The 25044-nt window shown below is 42.4% G+C and overlaps 1 protein-coding gene across 6 annotated transcripts in view; it reads right to left on the minus strand.

Annotated features, from left to right (window-relative positions):
- Positions 1–25044, minus strand: part of Ppn (proteoglycan-like sulfated glycoprotein papilin) — a 52330-nt gene that overhangs the window by 9671 nt on the left and 17615 nt on the right. For all 6 annotated transcript variants that reach the window (XM_085661743.1, XM_085661746.1, XM_085661745.1 and 3 more), the window contains exons 2-18: positions 10903–10963; positions 6438–6625; positions 5204–5264; positions 4122–4204; positions 3884–4034; positions 3674–3797; positions 3526–3606; positions 3276–3448; positions 3063–3198; positions 2621–2964; positions 2289–2468; positions 2042–2215; positions 1762–1947; positions 1541–1682; positions 1344–1462; positions 745–1177; positions 21–671 (exon numbers count right to left, since the gene is read on the minus strand). In XM_085661743.1, the coding sequence (XP_085517869.1) occupies positions 21–671; positions 745–1177; positions 1344–1462; positions 1541–1682; positions 1762–1947; positions 2042–2215; positions 2289–2468; positions 2621–2964; positions 3063–3198; positions 3276–3448; positions 3526–3606; positions 3674–3797; positions 3884–4034; positions 4122–4204; positions 5204–5264; positions 6438–6625; positions 10903–10963 (3287 nt within the window). The remainder of the gene's footprint in view (positions 1–20; positions 672–744; positions 1178–1343; positions 1463–1540; positions 1683–1761; positions 1948–2041; positions 2216–2288; positions 2469–2620; positions 2965–3062; positions 3199–3275; positions 3449–3525; positions 3607–3673; positions 3798–3883; positions 4035–4121; positions 4205–5203; positions 5265–6437; positions 6626–10902; positions 10964–25044) is intronic.

The raw sequence follows: 25044 nt of genomic DNA on the forward strand, positions 1-25044 counted from the left end.
ATTTATAAACATTTATTTACCTGGTAATTCAGACGTGACTTTAGAAACAGAACTAGTTTCCTCGCTGATCGCTTCTGACGTTTTTTCAATGATCGTTGATTCTGTCGACTCTGTCGTTTCTTTGGATTCCGTCGACTCCGTTGACTCTGTCGTTCCTTTGGATTCCGTCGATTCTGTCGACTCTGTCGTTTCTTTGGATTCCGTTGACTCCGTCGACTCCGTCGACTCCGTCGTGTCTGTCGCCGTGGATTCAGTCGATTCCGTAGGCTCTGTCGATTCGGTCACGGTCGATTCCGTAGATTCTGTCACGGTCGTATCCGTAGATTCTGTAGGTTCCGTTGATTCCGTAGAATCTGTCACTGTAGTCTCCGTTACATCCGTTGCACCAGATACGGTAGAATCCGTAAACCCTGTCGTCAACGAGACCGTGACATCCATTGACGTTGTCGTATCGATGCTCGAAAAGAGATCAGAAGATTCGGTGAAATCCGTTGATTTGTCCGTTGAAAGATTTGACGTTGTTAGTTCGGAAGACGTACTATCGGTGAAGTCCTCCGTATTGCTTAGTGACACGGTCGATTCAATTAATTCAGTTGTAGTGTCAGATGAGTTGATCGGTGGTGTCTCGGTAGCACCAGATTCGATGGTACTCCCCGTGTCCGATGACGTTTCTACGACGAATATCGGAGGAAAATTTAAATATCATTTGAAATTATTGTTTGACGGATAAGACGTTTAGCTCACCAGTTGTTTCAGAATCTTCTTCCTTTGATACCCGAGTGACAGGCTCGCTGGTAACAGACTCCGATACTAACGTAGCTCCAGACTCCGTTGAGACTTCCGTACTTTCGCTTTCATCGAATTCCGTAATGGCTCCAGTCTCGCTCGTTTCAACGGTAACTGATTCGGTGTCGGGAGAAGTGCCACTTCCTTCTACGGTTGACCAATCTTTGGAGCTGGGATTGCTGGTAAATAATGTACTGAAAAAGTCGTCTTCACTGCCGAAACCGCTGCTGGTGTAACCGCTCCCAAAGTCTCCTGGAGAGATGTCACCTCTGCTGTATCCAGCGTCACTGAACATCATTTCGTCCATGTCATTAGTGATTTCTTCGTTTTTGTAAGATGTGAACTTGACACTCGTTGAGCCTTCGATTACTTTGTATTCGGACTTGGAGCCCTATTATAAATAACGAGTTACTTTTATAAGAATGCTTTCCTAATTCTGCTCTCTCTCTCTCTCTCTCTCTCTCTCTCTCTCTCTCTTTCTCTCTCTCTCTCGCTCTCTCTTATTGAATTAAACGTCCGCAATTCGATCAAGTACTACAATCTTCAGTATCACTTACGCTCACTGCAAATTCAGAACCGACTGTAACGAAGTCTTCGTCCTCGTATTCGTCACATTCCTCGTCCTCCTGCTCCATCAGGGCTTTGCTTTTGTTTGGTTCAACTGGTATAACTTCGTCTAAATTTTGAAATGATGAAAGGAAAGAAATGATGCAAGGATAAATTTTCTCTCATATACCTGTCATTTTCTTATTACCTTCGCCACAAGGATGCTCATTGCAACTCTCTTTCGCGAACATTATCGTACTGATATCACAATTATCAAGCGAAGCCGTCGCGTTGTCCTTCATGCAAATCACTTTACGAGACATATCACCGCCTCCGCACGGTTTCGTACACTAAAAATAACACAATATAAAAAAACATTATTATAAGGAGACCTTTTTTGGATTCAGAAAAAAAAGAAAATCTTTTTACCTTGCTCCAAGGACCGGCGAACCATTCGCCCTTACACTCCTCGTGCTCTATTGTACAGTTCTGCGCGCTCTCGTATTTCTTATCAGGCTCGCATTTAGACTCTGGTACTTTCTTCAAAGCGTCGTCCACGAAAGTAGCGCAAAATACTTTTCGAGTTTGTAAGCCCGTACCACATTTGGCCGAACACTAGGATAATAGAGCAAAATATTCGGTAGATTCTCCCGAGTAGAAAACATTTAGTAATCATCGACGATCGAAATCAGTATTTTTAATCGTTTACCTCGCTCCATTGCGATGCGTACCAACGGTACTCGCAATTTTGGATATCTTCGCACTCCCTGATAAGTTCTGGTTTCTTATCGAGATCGCACTTGTCGTCCGGATGCACGGTGCCGTCTTGAGTGGCGCAATGAGCCGTTCTCGTCTCTTGAGTGAGGTCACATTTATCGTTGCACTACGGAACGATCGTATAGGATAGACGGATAGACGATATAATGGAAATCAAGTAAATGTGCAAGTGCCGTTACCCCGCTCCATTCGGAAACGACCCAGTCGAGGCCCTCGCAAGGTCTCAATTCGCAATGTTTCTCCCGTTCGGGAACTTCACCCTCGCATGCGCTTTCATCCATCACTTCGATCTTACCGTCCTTCTTGACGTAACACGTTATCTTTCTCGTCTGTTTGCCCCCTCCACAGAGATGGTCGCACTAAACGAATAAATATTGAAACAAAAAAAGAACAAAGAAGAGAAAAAAAAGAAGGAAATTCACGGACGCGACATTCCCCTTCGAGTTTTCTACCTTAGAATAATAACTATTAGATACTAATGATGGGCGTTATGAAAAAAAAAAAAATATACCGGTTTCCACGGTCCGAGATGCCATTGTGGACAGTCAACGTGTTCGTTGCATTCCTGTGTGGTTGGGCCCTTCGGTCCGAGCTTTTCTACGCATTGGGAATCGTCGACGATCGAACGTATTCCACCGGCTACAACCTGTTCGCACTTGATCTCCCTGGTTTGTAAGCCGCCATTGCCGCAATGCTTGCTGCACTCTCCCCATTCACCCTCCACCCATTCCGCTGGACAGGGTTCCTCGCTACAGGTTTGCGTATCCTCTGGCTCGAGCTGTGGATCGCAAAGATTGTCGTCTACCGGTTGGTTGTCTCGTCTTCGAACGCACGCTACTCTTCTGGACTGATAACCTGAACGATCGAATTTCGAATAAAGTATTGCGCCGAGATGAAGTATATGATGAATAAAGTATTGCGCCGAGAATAGTACAATGATAAAAATGTCACACCTCCTCCGCAACTAGTGCTACAGCTCGAAAATTCTTCGGTGATCCATGTGTAACTATCGGCGTCCGTATGCGTCGAGAGTTTCTTGGGTATACTGTATTCGTAATGAACACCAACGTTATGATCTTGATAGAGCAACTGCAAGAGAAACGACAACGACTCGTATTATAGAATCTTTGTTATCGTCCAAGTAGATAATTTATTAGGATACTTACGACAACGTAAATCGGTTCGGTGGTTGGCCCGAGTGCCGTGATAATGTCCGGAGCAGAAAAACCTTGTGGCTCTCTTGAATAATGGAAGATCGTACCGATGAATCTCAGACTACGTGGAAAATCGATTCTCCAGTTGCCATTCAGGTAATAATGACCGGATGTATTTCGTATGGCTAGAAGAAGAAATTTATCAATTTTATCGAACTTATCGACTTATCGCCGAGTCTCATATATGTTTATTATTATTCACCCAAGTAATTGTTCGAAGGTTCCAGCTCTCTTATTACGATATTAGTAGCACCCTCTGGTATTAATAAAATATCGATGTAACCTAAAATAAGTATCGGCGATTAAGAGGACTATCCCGGGGATGAAAAAAAAATAAATTATATACGTACCAACTTGTAAGTCGTCATTGTCGAATAAGCCTTGAATTGTGTTACAGTCGGTACCGTTGCCTCCGCATTCTCTGCAAGCGTCCTCTTTGGCATCGCTGCCTAACATCATGTCGCATCCGACCGGCTGATAAGAAAAAAAATATGACGTTGTAATCGTCTTGTTTCGTCATCGAACGAATAAGTTCGAAATACAAACGATTAGAAACTCACCATACACTTGCCTTCGACGCAAACATCGTTTTTCTCGATCTCGCATGGCGTTCCGTCGGTTACGGATACTTTGTATCTATAGAAAAATCTTTCTCCTCGTGGCATACAATTTAATTCGCACTTGTGCGGACTGCCCGTGTACGGGATCCAGCTGCGAATAAAGAAATGGACAAACTAATGCGTTTAATCTTTATTATGCAACTAATCGGCGTTTAGAGATAATCGATTATATACTGACTCGTGAATCACTCCTTCGAAGGGAACATTGTTGAATTCCGCGCATTGCTCCGCTCGGAAATCTTTCGGCTCGCCTGGACACGCCTGCAAGTATCGTAGATCGCTTTTGTTCAACGTCCATCTTCTTGCGCGTTTTCTCGCGAGAAGACGTTTAAGAATTCGGGAACAGTTTGCAGAAATTAGATGGATGACATATATACATGCATATACATATATGTATATGTATATACATATATATATATATATATATATGTGTATATATATATATATATATATATATATATCGGGCAGTCCTGCTGTCGGGGAGAGGGTCGTGGGGCAATGTAATGTCGATAAATCGAGTGGAACCTAAGGAAAAGGAAGAAAAGATAGTCCCGCTGGGACTGGTACCACGTACGTGGATACCGGAGGATTTATGGCGAGAGATTTCTTGCGGACCGAACGAAACCTTGTCGGTGTGGATGGCTACGAAGGAAGGAAGGAAGGAAAAGGGCCTGGGGATAATGCAGGAAGGAACGCGTTGGAGAAAAAAATTACGCGCGGAAAGCGCGACTCCGAAACGCGATGTCCGGGATAACGAATGTGACCGACCTTTTCGTCTCGGATTTTCTATAATAAATTATTTTTTCTCAGCGTGTTCTTTCTTTCTTTCTTTATTTTTATTTTCTTTTATTTTCGTTTTTAACAAAGATTTTTCAAAGGAGCACTTCAAAACAAAAGAGATTTGTTTGACGTTCGAAAGGAAAAAGTTGTTCGCTACGAAAAGAAATCGAAAAATAAAGAAACATGACAACAACTTGGAAGCCTGCTTTAGCGATTCAATTTAGCTACGCGTGTAACGATCGGTCCCATTGGAAGATCAAAGGTTACAGTACGTTAATACCGCGCATTTGATTCTCATTTGGCAGAATTATACGAAGAGGATTTTTCATTAGAAAAAAGTGCGCTACAATGAAGAATAATGTTGGCTATTTAAAAAGTTGACACACCGCTAATATTGAATCCTATCGTGATATCAGTATAAGAAATTGTTCCGATAAACGTATACGATCTTGATGGAAAGTAAAATAAAATTTGACTTACCTGAACATTACAAGAAAAGAATCTCCTCGAGGAACCCGTGCATCTCTGATATCCGTTCTCGCTGTTAAAAAGAAAAAGGACACTTTTTCGTATTATCTAGGGAGAATGTTTTTTTTTGTTGTTTTCTTATTTTTCCATAAGATCCAATCTGTTGGTCTGGTTTCGAGATTCGAGTTAAATGTTTAATGAGCCGTGTTCTGATATCGCAAATCGTTTGATGAAAAAGTAAGAAGAAGAAGACGGAAAAATATTCGATCGTTCGATTTGTCAAAAAGTAATTCTTGTACACGGTGGATCATCTCGTCTCTGTAGAAACTATTTACTTAGAAAGTATAGAAGGAAATGCTGGTAAGAGTGATCGATGTTCGTCCCGATTACGAGCATCCGCCATTCGCAAAGTTTTTCAAGATCGACGATAATGATGACATGCATGGCGAGCATGCACGTTTCCTCTCGACTCACACAGTCTACGTGACCGGGTTGATCTCGTAATCGTCGTTAATTCTCTACTCGAATCCTCAAGCGCTCGTACTTCCTAGCGTTTGCATCTCTAATCGTGAATTTACACTCGGTCAGGATTCGGCCGTTCAACAAGTTTCCACGAAGCTAATGAACTTTTTTTTTCGGCCATCGGAAAAATGATCTAAATAAACTCTATCCCGACGAGCATTGCTTTACGATCTCGAACGGTCCAATGTTTATACAATATCGATTATCGTTCAGCGAGAACTCCCCCATTCCACTCTCTCCTTCTCTTTCTCTCTCTCTCTTTCTCGTTTTTTGACTGTTTGCGCGCGGTCGTTATTTCCTATCTTTATCGAATGCTACGTTTATATGGATCATAAATAGTTTCTCGATATTCTCAGCTACACCAAGCAAGCACTTAAGCGAGTGTTCTTGCGATATAAATGAAAGCCAATAAAATGTAGTACATGACGATTTTATTAAAGACGGAGTGTCTCGTTAACACGATATACACACGCGCGTACACACACACACACATATATATATATATGTATATATCGTAGTTTGAAAATATTTGTAATCGTAGAAAATAGCTTCTTAACGTACTTTTGTCAGACGATCGAACGGTAAGACGCGGAACCCTTTTCCATTTATCGGGTCTGAAGTAGTCCTCTCGTGACAATGAATTCAATCGAGATAAATGGGCTTCATCTTTCAAGCATAATAAATAGAATAAATAAGAGAAGAAGAGAGATAGCGTAAGACTCACTCTACGTCGAGACACTGCCTGGTCTGATGAGCGACGCCACCGCCGCAGGATCGCGAACAGGAGCTGGGCATCGACCATGGTCCCCAATTTCCTCTTTCTAGCTCGTCCGTTTCAAGAACGAAGCTGCTCGGTAGATAGCTCTCACCGTGCTGCCGACGATGCCTTCCGTGCCTTAATTTTATATGATGCTGCAACACAGGACCGAGCGAAATTTATTATCCAACTCTGAACGTCTTGTTTCGTGCTACTCGACGGGACGTCGGGAAGAATCTTGGGGTCGCGTGGGTCGGCAAACAAGAGAGAGAGAAAGAGAGAGAGAAAGAGAGAGAGAGAGAGAAAGAGAGAGAGAGAGAGAGAGGAAGAGTAGTCTACCAGCACTGCCCGTGAGAACCTTCATGCCGGGCTAACATTTTGCGATAAGTGGCCCCTTATTCAAGCCACCTTTGCTGGGATACTTACCTTCTTCTCGTGTCTACTATCTCCTTCGATGGAAGGGGCTCGACCTTACTACTACAATTCTCTACGATTTTAGCGCGACGAAAATCTAATCTCGAGAGGTGTTTACCCACCTCTTTCTCTTATTCGTTGGTATTAAAACTCGTGTAAAAGTGTGGCGAATGCGTTAAAAACGAAGGATACCAACGGCAGGATAAAGCATGACAAAGTCGCGAGATAACGACGGGTGGAGGGATGCGAGAAATCCGATGTAAGCAAGACCGGCTGCCATTATCCATATTGCGTCGAGGTTGGCTCTCTCATCGAGGGGACTTTTAAAATTGGAGAGGGGGGAGCTCGCGTGCGTTAATCGAGCACCGTGGCCTACGTGAGAAACGTGACGTACATTAGCGAATAGCAATGTTGAGCTTCAAAGAGAAACTTCTTCCCTCGGAGCTTTTTTACTTTCTTCGTTTTTTCGAAAAGGAAGACCTTCAGCGTGTTTCTTCGCACACGAGGTATAACGACAGATGTAAATCTTCGTTTTTATACCGATTCTCTTTTTACTACCGTGGGAGAAAGAGCACTTTGCATGGACTTCCGTGTAGGGAGTAAGAAGACAGTAAAAGTTGATATCCATCTAGTCTCGTTCGCGTTCGGAACATCTGCTTGTTGGTACCAAAGAGCGCCTTTGCTCGCCAGCAGTCTCGTTAGATCGCGGATTGGCATCGTCGATGCGGCGCATAATGCGACGATAATGCCACGTAAAACGATGCGGGTGAGCATAAAACACGGCCTATAAGAAGCGACCGACATACGACAGAGAGGGAGAGAGACGACACGATTTGCCATAGACTAAAGGATCTAGGAGAAGGTTTAGTAGTCGTTAACGTATGCCTCATTGAATCTTTTCTTAGATGCTTTGAACGAAATTAAAATTCGCCGTGAATTTTTCTGAGAATGAGTCACTCCCAAAGATACCACCAGAAGTTTCTATTCTAACAGTTATATCGAAAAACAAAAATTAGGCCCTTCGCCAATTCTCACATTAATCAATGATTAGAGGCTAGAGTCCGCGGTAAATCACCTAATTGAATGGCGTCGTTAAGCGGTGACTAACCGTCGCAATTACCGCTCGCATTCGTTCTAGCGTAAAGCAAGGCAGAGTCGTTATACGAAGAGGTTTACATCATCGGTGGCGTAAAATGAGTAATTTCTGTTCAGCTGGGCGAGCAGACGCAGCGTGACCGATCGTAACGTTAAATTACTTCGCAAGCAACGATGTCAACTTCTCCCGTGCCCTTTTAGACGTCTATCTTTCGATGTCATCGATCATCGAGAGACAGACGAAACGCGCGTTTTCTCAGAAATATTATTATATATTTTCAAACGTAACGAAGGCGAACGAAATTTCATTCATAAAACTTGTTCATTCATCGCACTACACGTGGCAAGTTATCTCGTTGTATCAATACGCGTTAAACGCGTTTTAACAGCCAACCAAGAGCAAATACACGAGTACGTGGGACTCTACGGGAATATCAATATTGAAAGAAACTTAACTCTATTGACTTTTTGTCAGAGTTGTAGCGAAACGCAGAAAGGGACCGGCTATCTAATACTTTCGAAGTGTCGGTAATCGGCCGATTACGTCGCGTCTCGAACGGCATTAGAAACGTAATCGTCCGACCTGCCTGAAGATCGCTCGTCCTGTCTGAAGATAATCCGAACTAATTAATATTCTAACGATAATAGATAATTAACATTGTAATAATAATAATAATACATCGCAATAATACTTTGGGATAACCCTTTAGATTCAAGGAAGAATCCTAAATAGATCGAGACACGATCTAGAACGGACAGATCGCGAATGAAATAGGAACCAAACGGTCGCTGAAAGTTTCGCGAGGGTATGGGCCGAAGAGATAATTAAATGGTTCAAGGAAGTGGGTTTCGAAGCAAGAGGTCAGTCAATGAACCGTGAACGACCGTCGAAACACGCCTTCTTAATAATTGTCATATATATATACTCGTGGTGCCATCGGTTTGACCTCTCGGTGGACGTCCCTTGTCGATTGTATCCCACTATACCTACCATTCCCTCTCTAACTTTTCTCCTTGCCCTTTTTCTCCCTGAAACGTGGACTTCGCGACGTTAAATATATCTTTTTCTCGAGAAACGCAAGCAATTACCCGTCCGAGTAGTAAAACGTTGGCGCATCGAATCGGCGTAATCTCTACTCAGGACGCTCTTATTATTTCGCGAAATTAATAATCGTGCGAGAAATCTCTTACGATTCTAACGCCATTTACGTTGGGCTTGGTGCCGAGCGACGATCCCCGATCGGCTTTTAAAGAGCTCGCTTATTTTTAACGAGAAAGCGCCGAGAAATCGCCTTACGTGAGCGTTAAGAAGATCGATTTACATCGCATCTAATCTATCTTTCTTCTCGAACGTGCCCTCCCGTGGATCACGAGGTCAACGCTTTCTCCGTTAAATACTTCCCGAATTATTGATCACGTTTTTTCACATGAGCATAGAATGAAATTTCATTTCTTTCTTTTCTTCTTCGTGGCAATCGTGATATCAAGTCATTATATAAATAAAAGCAAAAAAATCGAAACGTATATCTACATGTACGATATGGTAAAAGAGAAAGAAAAAATATCAGACGGATCTTTCCTCAATTTCTCTTGGACGTAACCGGGAAAATGATTGGAAATTTTCGTGGTTTTTCGGAGGCCACCAACATCGTTGCCACTTCCCTTTTTAACGAGCGCACTTAACTCAGATTAGCCGTGCTCGTTGATGAGGGTAAGAAATAACCGTAAGTCAGACCGTTCTACGCTCCTTTAATAATCTCATTGATGCTCGGTTATCTCGACTGCTCTCCCGGCACTAAAAGATGCAATCGTGTTCTCCCTCGTCTCCCCCTCCCTCACCCCCCTCTCTCTCTCTTCGGCGCTAAGCTTTCGGAGATTTTTTGTTACCACAAAAGAGGGATTCTCGCTGATGTCCCGAAAGCTCGGAAATGGAATGGAGCGGAGAATTTTGCGAAGAAAAGAATATTTTGCTAATCCGCATCGTCGAGAGGTTGGAGAAAAAATCGCGCGACAGAAGATAGCCCGACGAATATATCTCTTCTTTTCTTATTTTGTATTTTTATTTATTATCTTTTACTTTCCTTTTTTTTTGTTTTTTTTTTTTTTTTCAAAGAAACACAACCATAGAAACTTGAACGAAGGATTTCTACGATCCACGTAATCAGCTTTCGCGATGCGCCTACTCCGGGACACCTCTCGTTTATCACTTCTAACGTGTGCGTGAAAGCGGGAGAGTCAAGGTTCACGGATTTCGCGAGGATCGTAAAAATGGAATGACAGGATCCTTTTCCTTCTGCTTTAACGCAACAACACGCAGGCACGTTTAAGTACTTACGTTGTTACGTGTCTACGTAGATACGCGGATAATAAGTTATTTCTTATGTAAGTCCGTACAGCCACGTGTAGATGGATACTTTATAGGATTAGTCCGTTCCTCGTTCTTTATCAACACTCGGTATCAACGCTCGGGGCAAACATCGAACGAAACGATCTTTTTCAAATCATCCATGTTGTTTTCGAGAACGACGACTAAAAGAAACGATCGAATCAATTCCCCTTTCTTTTTCATTTTTTCTTCCCACCCCCGCTCCCTTTGGCTATCATAGACGGATGGATGGAAAAGTTCAAAGGGTACGTTTAAAGGCTTCCGTGTCGATTTGCTACTAACAAAAGTAAATTGCTACGAGATTAGGTATCTGACTGGTTGGACTGGGAAGGGTGAAACTCGAACCGCCATCGGACGAGAATGGCCGAGCAATAAAACTTGAAGGAATGTTGCCAAGGCGCGTTTCGTCGAAGCCCTTGTTGCACCTTTATCGTCAAGGACGAGAGCGTATCGTACCTTCGAACCTTCGACGACGCGAGCCTCGAACATAACCAACGAAGAAAAGGAAAAACGTCGAGAGAAAAGAAAGATACTCACGTATTTGGCAAAAGTGTCGCCGACGTATAACGACGTTACGCACAGGAAAATCACCAACGACCTGAAAATTAACGAGATTTAGTATTCGGTGAGTCAATCAAAGGATTTATTCGCGGCAATATCAGCTGTTACATTACATTAAAACTCCACCCCCCTCCCCCGTGTATAAGAACGTTAAGTAGGAAATACGCAGAGAAATAATGAAAATCGTTTTAACGTTGATCTTCAAATACGCCTTGGATTAATAAATTATATTTCACGAGTTAATATACATGATCGAAGGGATAACGGGCATCTCTTTCTCGCTTTGCGAAACATTGACCCAGACTCCAGATATTCGTATCAACGATGTTGCTCCTTATGGCGAGACAAGTTTCACTTGCAAAGTGGTTCCGCAACTCGTTACGTCAGCGTGGGTAGACAGTTACGCGTTACGTGCCGCGTTACGTCGAAGGAACGCGTTGGCTTTTACACCGACGAAAGCGAAACTTCAATGTCCAATGCCATGCACCCATATTTCCGTCTAGAGAAAAGGAAGAATCAGAGTGGGTCGTCGAACTTCGAGCGATGAGTCGAAATTCGGCCACGACATAGAGAATACCGTGTGATCCTTAATCGTTTTCAAAGTTCAAGTTCTAGGAGTCATTAGGTTCGCGTTAATCGGTCTAAGGCCCTTCCCACAAAATGTTTGGCTCGTCAAAGGAGATTTGGAACCGCATGAATATGTAAATCGTTCTTGGACGAACTGGCCTCGCATCTAGAGCGGTCCCTAACGAGGAACCCCCACGATCCCGTTCGTTAAAAGGAAACGGGTTCTTTAAACTTCTGATTGGACAGGACGAGCTTGACGTTCGGAGCCCAGATCTGAACGTCCAATTACAGGAGTCGAGCATTCGCGAACGAGGACGTGTAAGCTCCTCGTGCCATTGTAAGACTAGTCGACGAAATTTATTACAAGAATATTTCACGTCGTTTTTTCGAGGGAATCAAACAACGATCGAAAAAAGATTTTCATCGGCGCAAAGCCATGCAAATGGTCATCGATTTGAGGAAGACGACCGTAAGACATAGAGAGAGAGAGAGAGAGAGAGAGATAGAGAGAGAAAGAGAGAGAGAGAGATAGATAGATAGAGAGAGAGAGAGAGAGTGAGAGAGAGTTAGCTCTGCATTTCGCAACGTTGCTAATTCGTTAGACATAAATATTCATGAATCAATTAACATCCCTTCAAAGGGATGTGCCTTCTCGGTTCGATCAATCGATTTCCATTACTCTCGGTTAATTACCTATTAAACGGCGAGTAGTAGTTAACCCTTTCTCTTCGAAGACTTTTCCTTCCAAAAATATGTCCTTCTCGATCAAAAATCGTACTGTCCTCGTTCTTGACAAAAAAAAAAATCCGTCGAAAGGTAAAAAAACAGAAAGAAGAAAAAGAAAAGAAGAAAAAAAATGTTCTACGCGAGGTCACGTGCGATTTTTCGCGGATAGTAACGCGACGGTTATGAAATTCGAGCCACGAATATTATCGGATTATGTTCGATACCAGCAGGAATTCGAGTTCGTGCATCAACTTCCCAACGTGCACCTCCCATCCGATGTACCCATGTCCGCAGAATAGATAGCCGTACCATGTCCCCGTAATTACGATCGTTTCAAAAATAAATGGCCAGGCTTAAATCATTATCGAATATCGACGGGAGAATCCTTTATCAGGGATTGTTCTCTCATATAGTATCGTCCTTCGACGATAATGAAAATTTGCTTTTACGAGGAGTAGTCTCATCTAGTTTTCCTCTTTCCCGTATAAAAGATCAAGAATTCGTTCGATTCACCGAGGGAACATATCTCGTATGCCTTGACCCGATCAACGAACACAGCATTGCACTCTGATCGAACGTTTCTACGTCCTACCAGCTACCTAGGTTGTGATTTCCTGTTGAGGCTCGTGCGCTCATACGTATACGTATACGTATTGGACCGTGTTGGACGATGTCGACGGTTCGTTCGTTGAAAAATTTCCCCCTTCGTTTTTCCTCGGTTGGCTCGTGCCCTTTCCCTTTCTTTTTCGAGATCGAACAGATTGCGAGCGTACAAGAGCTCGCGCACCCTTAACGAGGATAATAATCCGTTCGCGAGCCGAACCGTATAATTTTGGCGAATGCACGCGCGAGAAATCGATCGCGTTTTCTTTCTTCCTTCTTAACTCCGAGATTATCTGAAATTACTCTATGCCGAAGAAGGCTCTCGCGGGAAGGCGCGTGCGATGTTTTTCGATTCGTCGTGGGTCGTCTCTTAAACCGCGTCAACAACCTATTATCTTTTATATCTTTTCTACCTCCCGGACGAATTTACGGAAGAATATTCGCGCGATTTACACAAATTCGTCTACGAATTTCTCCGGATTTCGATTTAACGTCGGCCTGCTCGGTTCTACCAATTTAGTCGGCTAACCGCAGAGATTTCTTTTAAATGGTGCTCGAGGTTCGTTAAAGTCCTTTGAAAATGAACGAACGAGCGCACTCGTCGTTGTTCACGGGATCAAAAAAAAAAGGAGGTCAAGACGCACGCCGCATGGTTATTCGCGTGTTTAAAAAAAAATGCCAAGCACCTAATGCGTACGCGGTACTGTTTTATTCGAGTTTGCCTTTAAAGCGATACGCTTTTAATCTCCCCAATAGAAATCCTTCCGTTTTCCTTATCGAACTAACGAATGGCGAATGATTTCAATGCTGAAGGGCCTTTCGATAAGTTTGGCAAAATTTCGTTGGAGCGATTGCGACCTCGAGATGAAGACGTTCACCGCGTATCCTTATTAACTTCTCACGTTTCGTTATCGCTTATAACACGTTTATAGAATTCGGTATCCAATTACTCGATTCGAATAACTGTCTTAAAGATTACCACCATCGTATTCGACGTCGAAAAGGAGCGTAAACCTCGACATTAGCTGTTATCCGAAAGAGCATCTAGCCAGATCGATTCCTGGGAATGTGCCAAGCCCTATGACCGACCGAGCCACCGAAAGAAAGAAAGAGAGAGAGAGCTTCATAATGCCTCTCGCAAAACCGGCCTCTTTCGGCAGCCATTCTTTATGCACCGAAATCAAAACGTCGTCTTGCATTTGCCAAGAGCGCGAGCGTCCCCCGCTATTAACGTAAGTACCGTTAAAAGTGCATTCCCGATATGATCGACGTTTCGTCGGACACGAGGACGATGCTTTTAAAATTTCTCCCTCCTGGAGAGATCCTTGGCCGTTCTGTCGACCTCGACGATGACGATTGTGTAGCATCGAACGAAACAAAACGTGGAGAGAGAGAGAATACCATAATTTTCACGGTTCAAGAAACCGGCTGGTGTGGCACGCCGATTCAAAGTTCATCGCGCGTTTGAGAAAAGTACCGGATGAGTTACTGAGCTTGGCGCAAGCCCTTTCTCTAGGATGCGATTAATCATTCGCCGTGGAAAGCACCTAACCAATTTCCTAATGATCCCAACGGATTACATTTTGGTCCTCCTACTAAAGAAACGTAGGGGAAAAATAAGAAAGATCTTTTATAAATGAAATAACTAAAAACACGTCCTAATATACACGAACCAATTATGCAAAGATGCGCGTTATCATTCGTGATACGTATCAGCGATGAGGCGGCAGAGAGAGAGAGGGAAATGAATGAAGAATGTTGAAGACCGCTAGGGAAGTCCTCTCTCTTTGCAAAACCAGACAAAGGAACCGATTGCGAAGCTCGACGTTTTCACGAAAGCAGACCAAGCGGAGGAGAACTTCTCCCGCTTCTTCTCTACCACCCTTTACCCCTTCTCTTGTTTGCGCGCGCGTCTACATTCTCTCTCTCTCTCTCTCTCTCTCTCCCCCCTCCCTTTTTTTCTCTCCTTTCCCTCTGTCTTTCTTTCCGGCAGCTCCATTCAATCCTACTCCGGCTGATGAAACCTTCCATTTTCACCCATCCATCCTTATTCCTTGGGTCTCTTTGAAATACCAGCGAAGGCACGTTCTTTTTGTCTCTTGCGCATGCACACACACATACACACAGACACACACACACATACAGGCAAGAAAACTTTTATGCCTAAGGTCTGCCGCAGATAAGTTGGCGTCTCTCTCTCTCTCCCTCCTTTTCTACGACCAAGACTAATAGCTGTCGCTTGAGCGGCCGATTTTCGACCATAAAACACTGGATCATTTTTGGAAACTATATATTCTTAAAAGTTATCAATTGACAAGACGAGAAAATCTATCATAACGTTTGGCTCGAATTTTGAAATGTCGATAACTCTGCGTTTCGATATTAAAGATCCTTGTTATGCATATATACATAGAAACGAAGAGTCCATGTTGGAAACAATGCCGAGATTATAGCGAAAAAAGTGAGCGAATGGTCGGCGAACCTTTTGTCTCTACCGCGAGCTAATTGACTGGAAGCCTGTCTAGCAGCGGGTTTACCACCGAGATTCAGTCGGCTTGCATGCCCATAGAATCTTCCCTTCGAAGGACCGCAGTCATCTAACGTTTTTTTCCTGCTCTTTTTTGAATTCCTTCGCTACCGAAGGGTCCGCTCAGCCGCCTTCGTTGACTTTCATTCAGATCACGAATTTAGTGGGCTCTACTCCTCCTAAGGGAGTAACCTTAAAAGGTTTTCTAAGAAAATAGGACGATTTCTTCTAGACGCTCTTTTTCTCTTTCGATCCTTTCAAAGTGTTCTTTTCCCTAGGGAAAACAAAGGAACGATATTTTACACGATATGTTCGCGTTAGATGTGAAACGTTCAAGTATCGAATATTTTATCAATTCTGATAAAATCTCTCTCTCTCTCTCTCTCTCCCTCTTTCTCTCTCTCTCTTCTCATGATATTTGATTAAATGTCGAGAAAGATGGCCGACGGATGGCTCACGTAATCGGGACAACGCGAAAGCTTTCATTGGAATCTGCCGTTAGCAGTGCGTTAGCTACGATCCGGGTGGGTTTACGTCTACGACCTGTCACTAGCAATCCAACCATCTCGCGCTGCTTCGGTCATTTAGAATGGAATAAGCTTTGCAGGCTCGTTGACCCGTCGCTTTCACAGACAGTCACGAAAACGACGATACAAACGATACGACGCGATAGTTTGTCCCTTCTACTTCGCACACGGTCGGCCCTTTGGTTTAATTAAAAGCCCTCGTGATTCGTTCCTCGTTCCGATGGAATTGTTGGACGAGCTTCGTTCCCGCCATTACGAAACTCCTATAAAATTATTATTCGCCTCTCTTTTTATAAAATATAGTCGTACGATTATATTAATTTTCTTACTTTACTCTTAATAATGACAATTTTAATGATATTTTTTATTATGAAGAAATCGGAGAAGAAACAAATAACGAAATCGTATAGCGGAGCTCCTCGCTAAGGTGATATCTATGAAGATTGCCGGCGCGCCCAGACTCGATATTAACCGCGACCTATCCCGGATGGAACTTGTGCCATAAACAATGGGTGAAACTAAGCGTAAAATCTTAGGCGAAGACCTTAGAAAAAGCATCCTCTCTCTCTCTCTCTCTCTCTCTCTCTCTCTCTCTTTCTTTCTCTCTCTCTTTCTTTCTCTCTCTCTCTCTTTCACTCTCTCTCTCTTTCTCTCTCTCTCTCTTTCTCTCTCTCTCTCTCTCTCTCTCTAAATTGTTTTCGGACCGATACGAAAGGGGACGTTGAATTTTGCTCATTCGCCAATTGCGAATGTAGGCCAGGGGAAAAATTGGAAGGAAAAATTTTAAGGACACGTGTGCGCGCGTGTCTGCCTGAATGTAAACGCAGGCGCGAGGAAATGTGGAGGAAGAGATGTTATCGTTTTAGCATCCGGGATGTGGTGCCTATCTGAACGGAAAGATGTTGGTATCATCGCCCACGCAGCGCCAGGCGAATAAATGCTCAATAAATCCACGCTTTTTCCATTAAAACGGTTATTATTTAGGAATTTAGGAGATGTCCAAAAAAAAAAATAAGGAATATCGGTAGGAAGTTGTTTTAAAAATTATGACGACATAACGATAAATGGAACATAACGGAGCACTATATATAATTTCAATACTTCACGAGTTCGTTTGGTCCTCCATGATTGCGCTTCGTTTAATGTAACGACGAAGACGCGTTTCTTTTTTTCTTTCAGGGACGCAATCGACCACCCGCATTCAGAGTTCCTCTTTGTACGGTTCTTCCTTAAGCACACTTAGCCGCGCACTGGAGGTCGAAGAATTTTTGAGGCTCGTTGGATCATAGGTTTTGTATTCGACGACGCCCTGTGTGCCGCGCGCGTATATCTATATACGTGTTATACGCGTATATCTATATTACGACGCACCACCAAGATCGACCGAGTGACGTAATCGTGCGAGACTCTTGTGTTTATTTTTATTTCGTTATAACGTACGTGGCGCGAATACCAAAACTTCCTCGACTTCGAACTTCTTGGAACAAAAGTTCCGCTTCCTACTCCGCATTTATTATCGGCATTGGATTAGCATAATTCATTACATTATTTCTCATTAACGCTTAATACTTTGTGTTCTACGTCGAGTCGTAAGTTTCACCGTTAATGCGTACGTATACGAGAAGGGGAGGGCGCAAATCGGTTTCAAGTATAAATAGGAAATTCGTCGAAATGATAGCTTCGTATTCTAATGAAATTTCTCGTGGGATGTCGATTGAGCGACGATGGAGACGCGCAAGTACGCATACATGACCGATACAGGAACGTGACTCGATGCCGAGTGGAATGAATTATCGATTATATTCACCTCGAGAGATGATGACTGACGCGTTACACGCCCGTTATGTCACGTTCCTCGATCTTTACGATCGATGTCATCATCGATCGAGCACATGTATACTAATAACTATCTACTCCTCCCTTCGAATTTACTTTAAAGATCGTTATTTTCGGAACAATTTGTTGCTCGGTAAACGAACGTATTTACCTTCTATATCATACTAAAGAGCATTAATCGTGTACTAGCGAGATTAATTCCATTGGAGAAGAAGACGAGTAATCAAGAAATTGACGATATATCCTTTCGTTCGTTCGTCGAATAAGCAAGCCGCAGGCTTTCTTCGACGACGAAAAAAATGACAAAAAGGAAAAAAAAAAAAGAGAAAAAGATTATCACGGCGAGCTTATTTACCCGTCGTATTAACCGTCGACGCGCGAAAATTAGCGTCAACCAGTGCAAATAATTCCTCATAAAGGATAGCTGCGAGGGAAGTGAGTGAGAGAGAGAGAGAGAAAGAGAGAGAGAGAAATTGCTCGCAGCAGCTGTACGAAATTCGTACGAACGAAAAGATTTCGCAACACGACTGATTTCGGCTTTCTCTCTCTCTCTCTCTCTCTCTCTCTCTCTCTCTCTCTCACACACACACACACACACATACGAGTACCTAATCGTGTTCGCGGTTCATTCGAATGGATTTTCAGGGAAATTTCTTGAGAAGGAAAAAAGACAAGTTCTTCGAAACTTACCGCTGGTAATCCAATTCAAATTCGATAAACAATTAGCGCGTGTCACTCTCGTGACACATTAGGAAAGGAGAAAGGAAATCGTGCCGCATCCGGTAATCTCTTGTCACTACCGAGAACTTTTAGAACGTACGATAAGTCCGTTTATAATAGAGCCGGCGCTCTAGATAATTCCGATAGACGACGACAGCCTCGTTGCTTTAATGTTATGCTGATCGAGTGACGCTCTGCTTACTCTCGTACGAGTCGACGATCGTTTAATGCTATGCGATTTTTATATCGTATCGATGATGCCAAGTATATTCGTTCCTTTAAATTTTATCATTTTTTTCTCCTCCCTTATATAATAATAATAATAATAATCTACACTATAGTATCTTCGTAAGTCGTGTTTACACAACAGGCCCTGTCGATTACTCGAACGTAATCGCGTTAAACACGTCACCCATTAAATGATCAAATTTTATTATCGTAACGTTTCGGCAACGACGACGTGGGAGCATCCGGCTTTTACCATGCTATTTGCGTCCGATAAATGTATTTTTAGGGTACGAGGAGGTGCCGTCTGGACGAAAAGTTTCTTAAACGTGTTAACGCGTAAGAGCTATGGAGCAGCTTGCTTAAGGGGTTGCTTCGTCGAAGAGTGTAAAAGCATCAACTTTCGCGGCCACTTTCCAAAGGAAAACCGACAAGCATTTAAACGTAAAAGTCGCCAGAAGATTCGTATTTTTTCGACTTTCCCGACGCTCTCCTTACTTTCGAATAAACGTAATTAGGAGCTTCTTTTATATATATGTGCTCAAACGTTTTTAAACGAAGAAAGATTCATTAAAATGATATAAAACTTGGGAAAACGAATACAAAGGTAAAGAGAAAAGTAAGAAAAAGCGAAAGAATTAATGTAGTAAGTACACGTCTCAGTTAACGTCTTAACGGTTTCGCGTCTTTTCCAAGGACTCTTCTTTCGGCGAGTTAGCTTTCCCTTTTGTCCCATCTCATCGACACAAACAACAAAACTTCGAAGAATTTTCGATCGAATTCTCGATCAAATTCTCGTATCAATCTTACGCAATGACGCAATGCAATTCTCGATCGACTACCACGTGCATATGCTTACGCATCTCTGTTAGTACCTTCGTGAGTTTCTCTTGTTCCGTTCATTTTTTGTTTCATTTATTTTTTCTTTTTTTTTTGTTTTTTTTTTTTGTTTTTTTCCACTACTCGCATACCAACAACGTTCCAGACAATACGTTCAAGAGAAGAAGGCGCCGAACGCATTAAGGCCAAAATAATTCATACACTTCGTAGTTGACCCTGTCACATATTTCACGAAGGACCAAAAAAAAGATCGTGAGTCAGGCAGCGTGACGAATTCTTTTCTTTCTTCGCAAATGTGTCAATCGCATTTCTAATTATGAAGCGAACAAAATTTTTATTGACAAAAAACTGTCAAGCTCATCTTTGTATATAAATTTTTAAAAGTTCTATAACTATCTGTCTATATCGTGACTATCGAGGACTATCTGTCGTATATCGTGAGACCGAAAGTAAAATATAAAAGCGGCTTCGGTAAGTGAACACGTACTCTCGGTTATGAAATACTTATTTTAGTGTTATCTTGTTTGACGTAGTACCGGAAAAAGCTAAGAGGCCTCAGGGGAGAAGTAGCGTACGATGCCTTCACGAAAGTATCCAGGGGGGAGTAAGTTCGAATACGAAAGTGGGCCCAAAGAAGAATCCACGAGTGAGCAATGACAGGATCTTCAGGAACGTTACTATACGCGAGTGCATGTAAAGTGCGCTTTAAGAACGCCACTCCAGACCGTGGAGTTGCTCGGGGCCGTAACTGTAATAGGAACAAATGTGTATTTTGCACTTCAAGATCCCACGCAAGTACCGTACCGATGGAATTTCAGAAGGATGTCCTCCTCCTAAGGATAGATACTTATCCTAATCCAAACTTTCACGCTGAATGATCTACGACGGGGAATTTACGTAATCGTATACGTAGATTCACATATAACAAACGTTTTGTAATCGATGAACGTAAAAAAGAGAATCGGAAAGACGATGATACTGAATGGAAATACAAATTTGTCAAATTTTCGACAATGACAAGAGAAGGGATACAATCTCTCTTTTATTCTTCTTCCTTTATTTTTCTTCTTCTTTTTCGTTTTTTCCATCGTCCTCTGCCGAGAATTTCCCCTGCGCGAGAAATATTTCTTCGAGGATTAACGAGACGATATTAAGCGCGAATCTAAAGGGAAGGGGAGGAGGGGAAAGAGAAAAGAATCGCATGAGAATTTTCTGTTTCTTTTTTTTCTTTTTTTTTCCGCGTTTCTTTTTGCAAGTTTAAAATTCACGGTAAATTCTTTAAGCGCGTAAGAGAGAAAAGGCGAATAATAAGAGTGCGAAAGTTCTACAAACATGTAAGCCCTGATAAAGGATGAGAAGAATGACTCTCGTGAGAGTAATACACGCGAGTTCGCGAAAGAAGAAAATTCTAATCCAATGACAGAGAAACGGAAAACAGGACATTTGTAATCCCATTAATCTTCATTCACGCGAGTTCAATTTTTTCTTTCCGCGATGATGGTAAATATTGAGAAAACGGACGCGACTCGTTTGCCTCTGTCATACGAGCCGCGAGTTCCTATTGCAATTGAAGGTCGGTCAAAGCCACACTGTTGATCCGTTACACCGGAAATTCAATTTCAGATAGAACTGCTCTCTTACGTAAAACCCAATGAATGAACGAATGAACGAACGTATGAATGTGCTTTCCTCGATAACGCACATCTAGGTGATAATATTAAATACAATAGCGTACAATAAGAATGTACAAACTGTTTCCTGTTTTAGAAAAAATTGTTTTGTTTTTGACTTTTCTTTCTAGAAAAGTCAACGCGCACGTATGATCCGATTAATTAAGCTCGAGTATAATCGCACGATCCATTCATTATCACGAATCGGAGATCTAGCGACGAAGTAGCCGTGCCAGCACGCTAGCCACGTTCTCGTATTCGAGCGAGGACGAAACGAGAGGAGAAGGAGGAAAGGACGATGGCATCTCGAGTGGTTCAGAGGATTATCTCTCTCTCTCTCTCTCTCTCTCTCCAGATCCTTGCGAGCGACGAGAGACGTGCCACGACTATCTTCTCCTTATTCTCTTGATCCTTGGCCGATTGTAGAGGCCCGTGGAAATTAGTCGGATTGTTTCGAACGGTGGCTCTCATCCTCTTAAGCGCAACACCGGAATCCGACTTGTCCCATATAGATATATAGGAGATATATGTGTGTACACATATACATATATAGCGTTACGTAGCCCCCGTACTATGTATACGTATAATGCTTATATATCGTGTTGAGAATATACTTATGGGAGGATTATACTCGATAAAAAGGACGTTGCCGTTGCAGTTTACGCCGTCTACTTCTATATAATCCGATTCTTCTTTATCCAACAACGAGAAAAAGAACTATTTCTAAATCAATATTACATTAAAATTCTAAAGATCTTTAGAATATCGTATAATTTTGGCAGTGTATACTTTGACGCTACCAGGCGTATTTCTAACTCTATAAGGAGACAAGAAGAATCAAGAATATGCGTGACGAACCGGAACGACGACGTTCAGCTGGTTCTGACTCATTTCAAGGACTACCATGAGAAGTCGAGATTGCCATAAAGTGGTAGACCGCCCTGCCTGCGGTCGTTGCTTCTTTCCTTTCCTTCCACGAACACACAAAAGACTCCGAGAGATTGTGATTCCTTCTCGATTTTAAAAAGCAAAGCAATTTTATCAATCTAAAATTTAATATTACCATTTAAATGTCAAATATGCAATACCTACGACGATACGCCTTATGTAGAAAGAGGTGAAGGAGAAAGAGTGAAAGATATATAGGTAAAAGTATCGGTGGGGAAAGCTTAACAAGCTTTCCAACGGGTTGTAATTAATTGCACGGTCGGTATTGAGATAATGGTTACTAATTAGCTCGAGCTCGAGAATACGTTGGACCGTCGTAAGAACCCTCTTCTTCTTTATCTTTTCTTTTTCTTTTTTGTTTCCTTACATCAGAATTAAAGATAATAAAAAAGGTAAAACGAAGCAGAAAAGTAAAACTAGTAAAGGCTTTACGACTTAGAGAGTATCAATGTTTGCGGAATAGGTCTTCCACTATTCGATGTTCCTCGACGACGTCACGACGTTCGAAATATCAGCGTCAGTTTTGAAATATAACCCGAATGATACGTCAATGTCGTCACGTCACGCGTACGAATTTATGAGAGACAAAACGTCGTCGTTAATAAACGTTTTCTAATAGAACGTCTAAACGAATTATATTACGTACAATCACGTTGGAAGACGATTTTCTACTAACTGGTTACTGGAAAATTAATAGGGAAGACTTTTTAAAAAAGGAAAGATTTCTTATCGAGCAATAAAAGAAGAAAATTTTTTTTTGAACGCGAGACCGGTCTTTAAAACGAACGTTAAATATATCCCCCGAGGTGCGTTTGTCTTTCTTCTTTCATGGCTTCTACTCTTTTTCCTCGTTCGTTCCTTCGAAAGAGAGAAGCTCAGGCAGCCCGACGAACTTATTCGATGAGGAGAAAAAGGTATACGTTATATATATATATAAAAAAAAAAATGGAAAAAAAAATAGAGAAAAGAAAGAAAAGAAAAAGGAAAAGAAAAAAACAAACAAATAAAAAGGGACGGATTTTTAATTGGGACGACGTCATTTATTCGCGACGCCGTGGAGACGAGCAATTCCAGGAGTCTTTTGTCAGAGCTCTCCCCTGTAGATCCGGCCCAGTGCCCATCTCGAGAAAAGGGCTCCGCGATAAATGCCGCTTCGACTCGATCTTCAAACAATACTAACGCCGGCGTCGACGTTCGTAGATAAGCTTTTCCGTTGGATCGCACTGCTCGTAACGATTGTGAGACAAATTTTATCAACGATTAAGTTCCCGCGCGTCGGAATAATTAAGTTTCTGTTTTTTTTTCTCCTCTTTTTTTCTCCTCTCCTTCCAATTCGACATCCGTCTTCGACGTTTTGCGTCGATAAACCTTATTACGCAAAATAAAGAATAAAAAGTTGGAGAGGAAATAGGTTGTTACGATCGACGGCTTCAAACGCGTGTCTCTCCTGACGAAATGGCAATGGGCTTTGATTAAAGCGTAACGTACCGTTCGCCTTCGGCGTTCTTAAGATCGATCGTTTCGTAATCGATAAGAGAAAAACCTAACACGTTCTCAAATATCGCGGTAGATATATCGAATAAATAAAAAAGACAGTTATTTACCGAGGCCTCGGGGACACGAGGAGCGCACGAGGAGATATACGATTAAAAAGATCCATCGACCTTTACACACAGAGATCCGATGAGTGAGAAAAAGTTCGTACGAGTCGTAAATCACTATGAGAGTAGAGAAGAGAGGTAAAATAGAGTTCGAGGAGAGAGTGCATTGGCAGGAAGCAGAAGTTGGAAAGCAACGAGACGTTGGTATGAGCGCCGTACTGTCTGCATCGACGAGACTGCAAGGCGGCGTGGAACAGCTCGCGACGCACTTGTTGCAACGATGCAGCCAAGCTGATCCGTGCCAACGTTAAGTGCGCGTGATTCATACTCCCTCGACTTGTATTCTCCGATCCTCTAAGAACGTACATATACATACATATATATATATATATATATATATATATATATATATATATGTATACTATACGTTGGGTACGTGAAGAGCGTATAAGAGAACGTTACCAAGCCGTAGTAGCATAGATCGTCCTACTCGGAAAATAATTCTCGAATATTCGAGATAACTCTCGTTCCACCAATTCCATGAGTATCATGGGTTCTTCGTTCCTTGATCCCGATCGAGCGTGAGCGAGCGTTACGCGTTTTCTAATTAATTCCTTCCTCGCCTTTTTTCATTAGATATTAATTACGCGCAAGTACAAACGTAGAAGGTCGGTGTGAAACGAAGGACGATCCGATTTTTTTTTCTAAGTTATTCTACAGCTGAAGAAAGTGGGTCATAGTAAAAGCGTCACGTTACATCGACGTTCCCATGACGTCCTATACAAAATCCTTCGGCCTTCTCGTTAATGCGTCTCCCTTACGCCCTTACGAACCTGACTTGACGATAAATTAACTTGGCTGGCTGGTAAACTCGGTAGCTAGAGAAGTACCGGCAACATTATCGCGGCTACCAGATGGGATCCTCGGATGGAAGGCAGGTGTTTTCGGCAAATAGGGCGATCGAGAAGAAGCTAGTGTTGTTCTCTTTTATCGTTTAAAAATTAAATCTTCTTTACGGTACGCTCGACGCGTGGGCTAACGAATGGAGAAGAAAAAGAAAAAAGAAGAAGCAAAAAAAAAAGAAAAAAAGAAGAAAGAAAAAAGATTAATAAACTCGTCCCAGTTATTTTCATAAACGATTTCGACTCGCGTTACGGATCTCGATCGCCCGCTGAGAAAGACGGCCGCGTCTCGTAAAATAACTCTTCGAGTTCGATGACTCTCTCTCTCTCTCTCTCTCTCTCTCTCTCTGCTCGTACTTAAGCTCGCGTGGACTTCGTTTAAAAGGTACGCACATCGTAACGCATCGTTTATACCAGCTAGTTTAC

This window comes from Vespa mandarinia, chromosome 16 (assembly GCF_050613455.1).
Source record: "Vespa mandarinia isolate Hongniang chromosome 16, ASM5061345v1, whole genome shotgun sequence".
NCBI classification, from domain to species: Eukaryota; Metazoa; Arthropoda; class Insecta; order Hymenoptera; family Vespidae; genus Vespa; species Vespa mandarinia.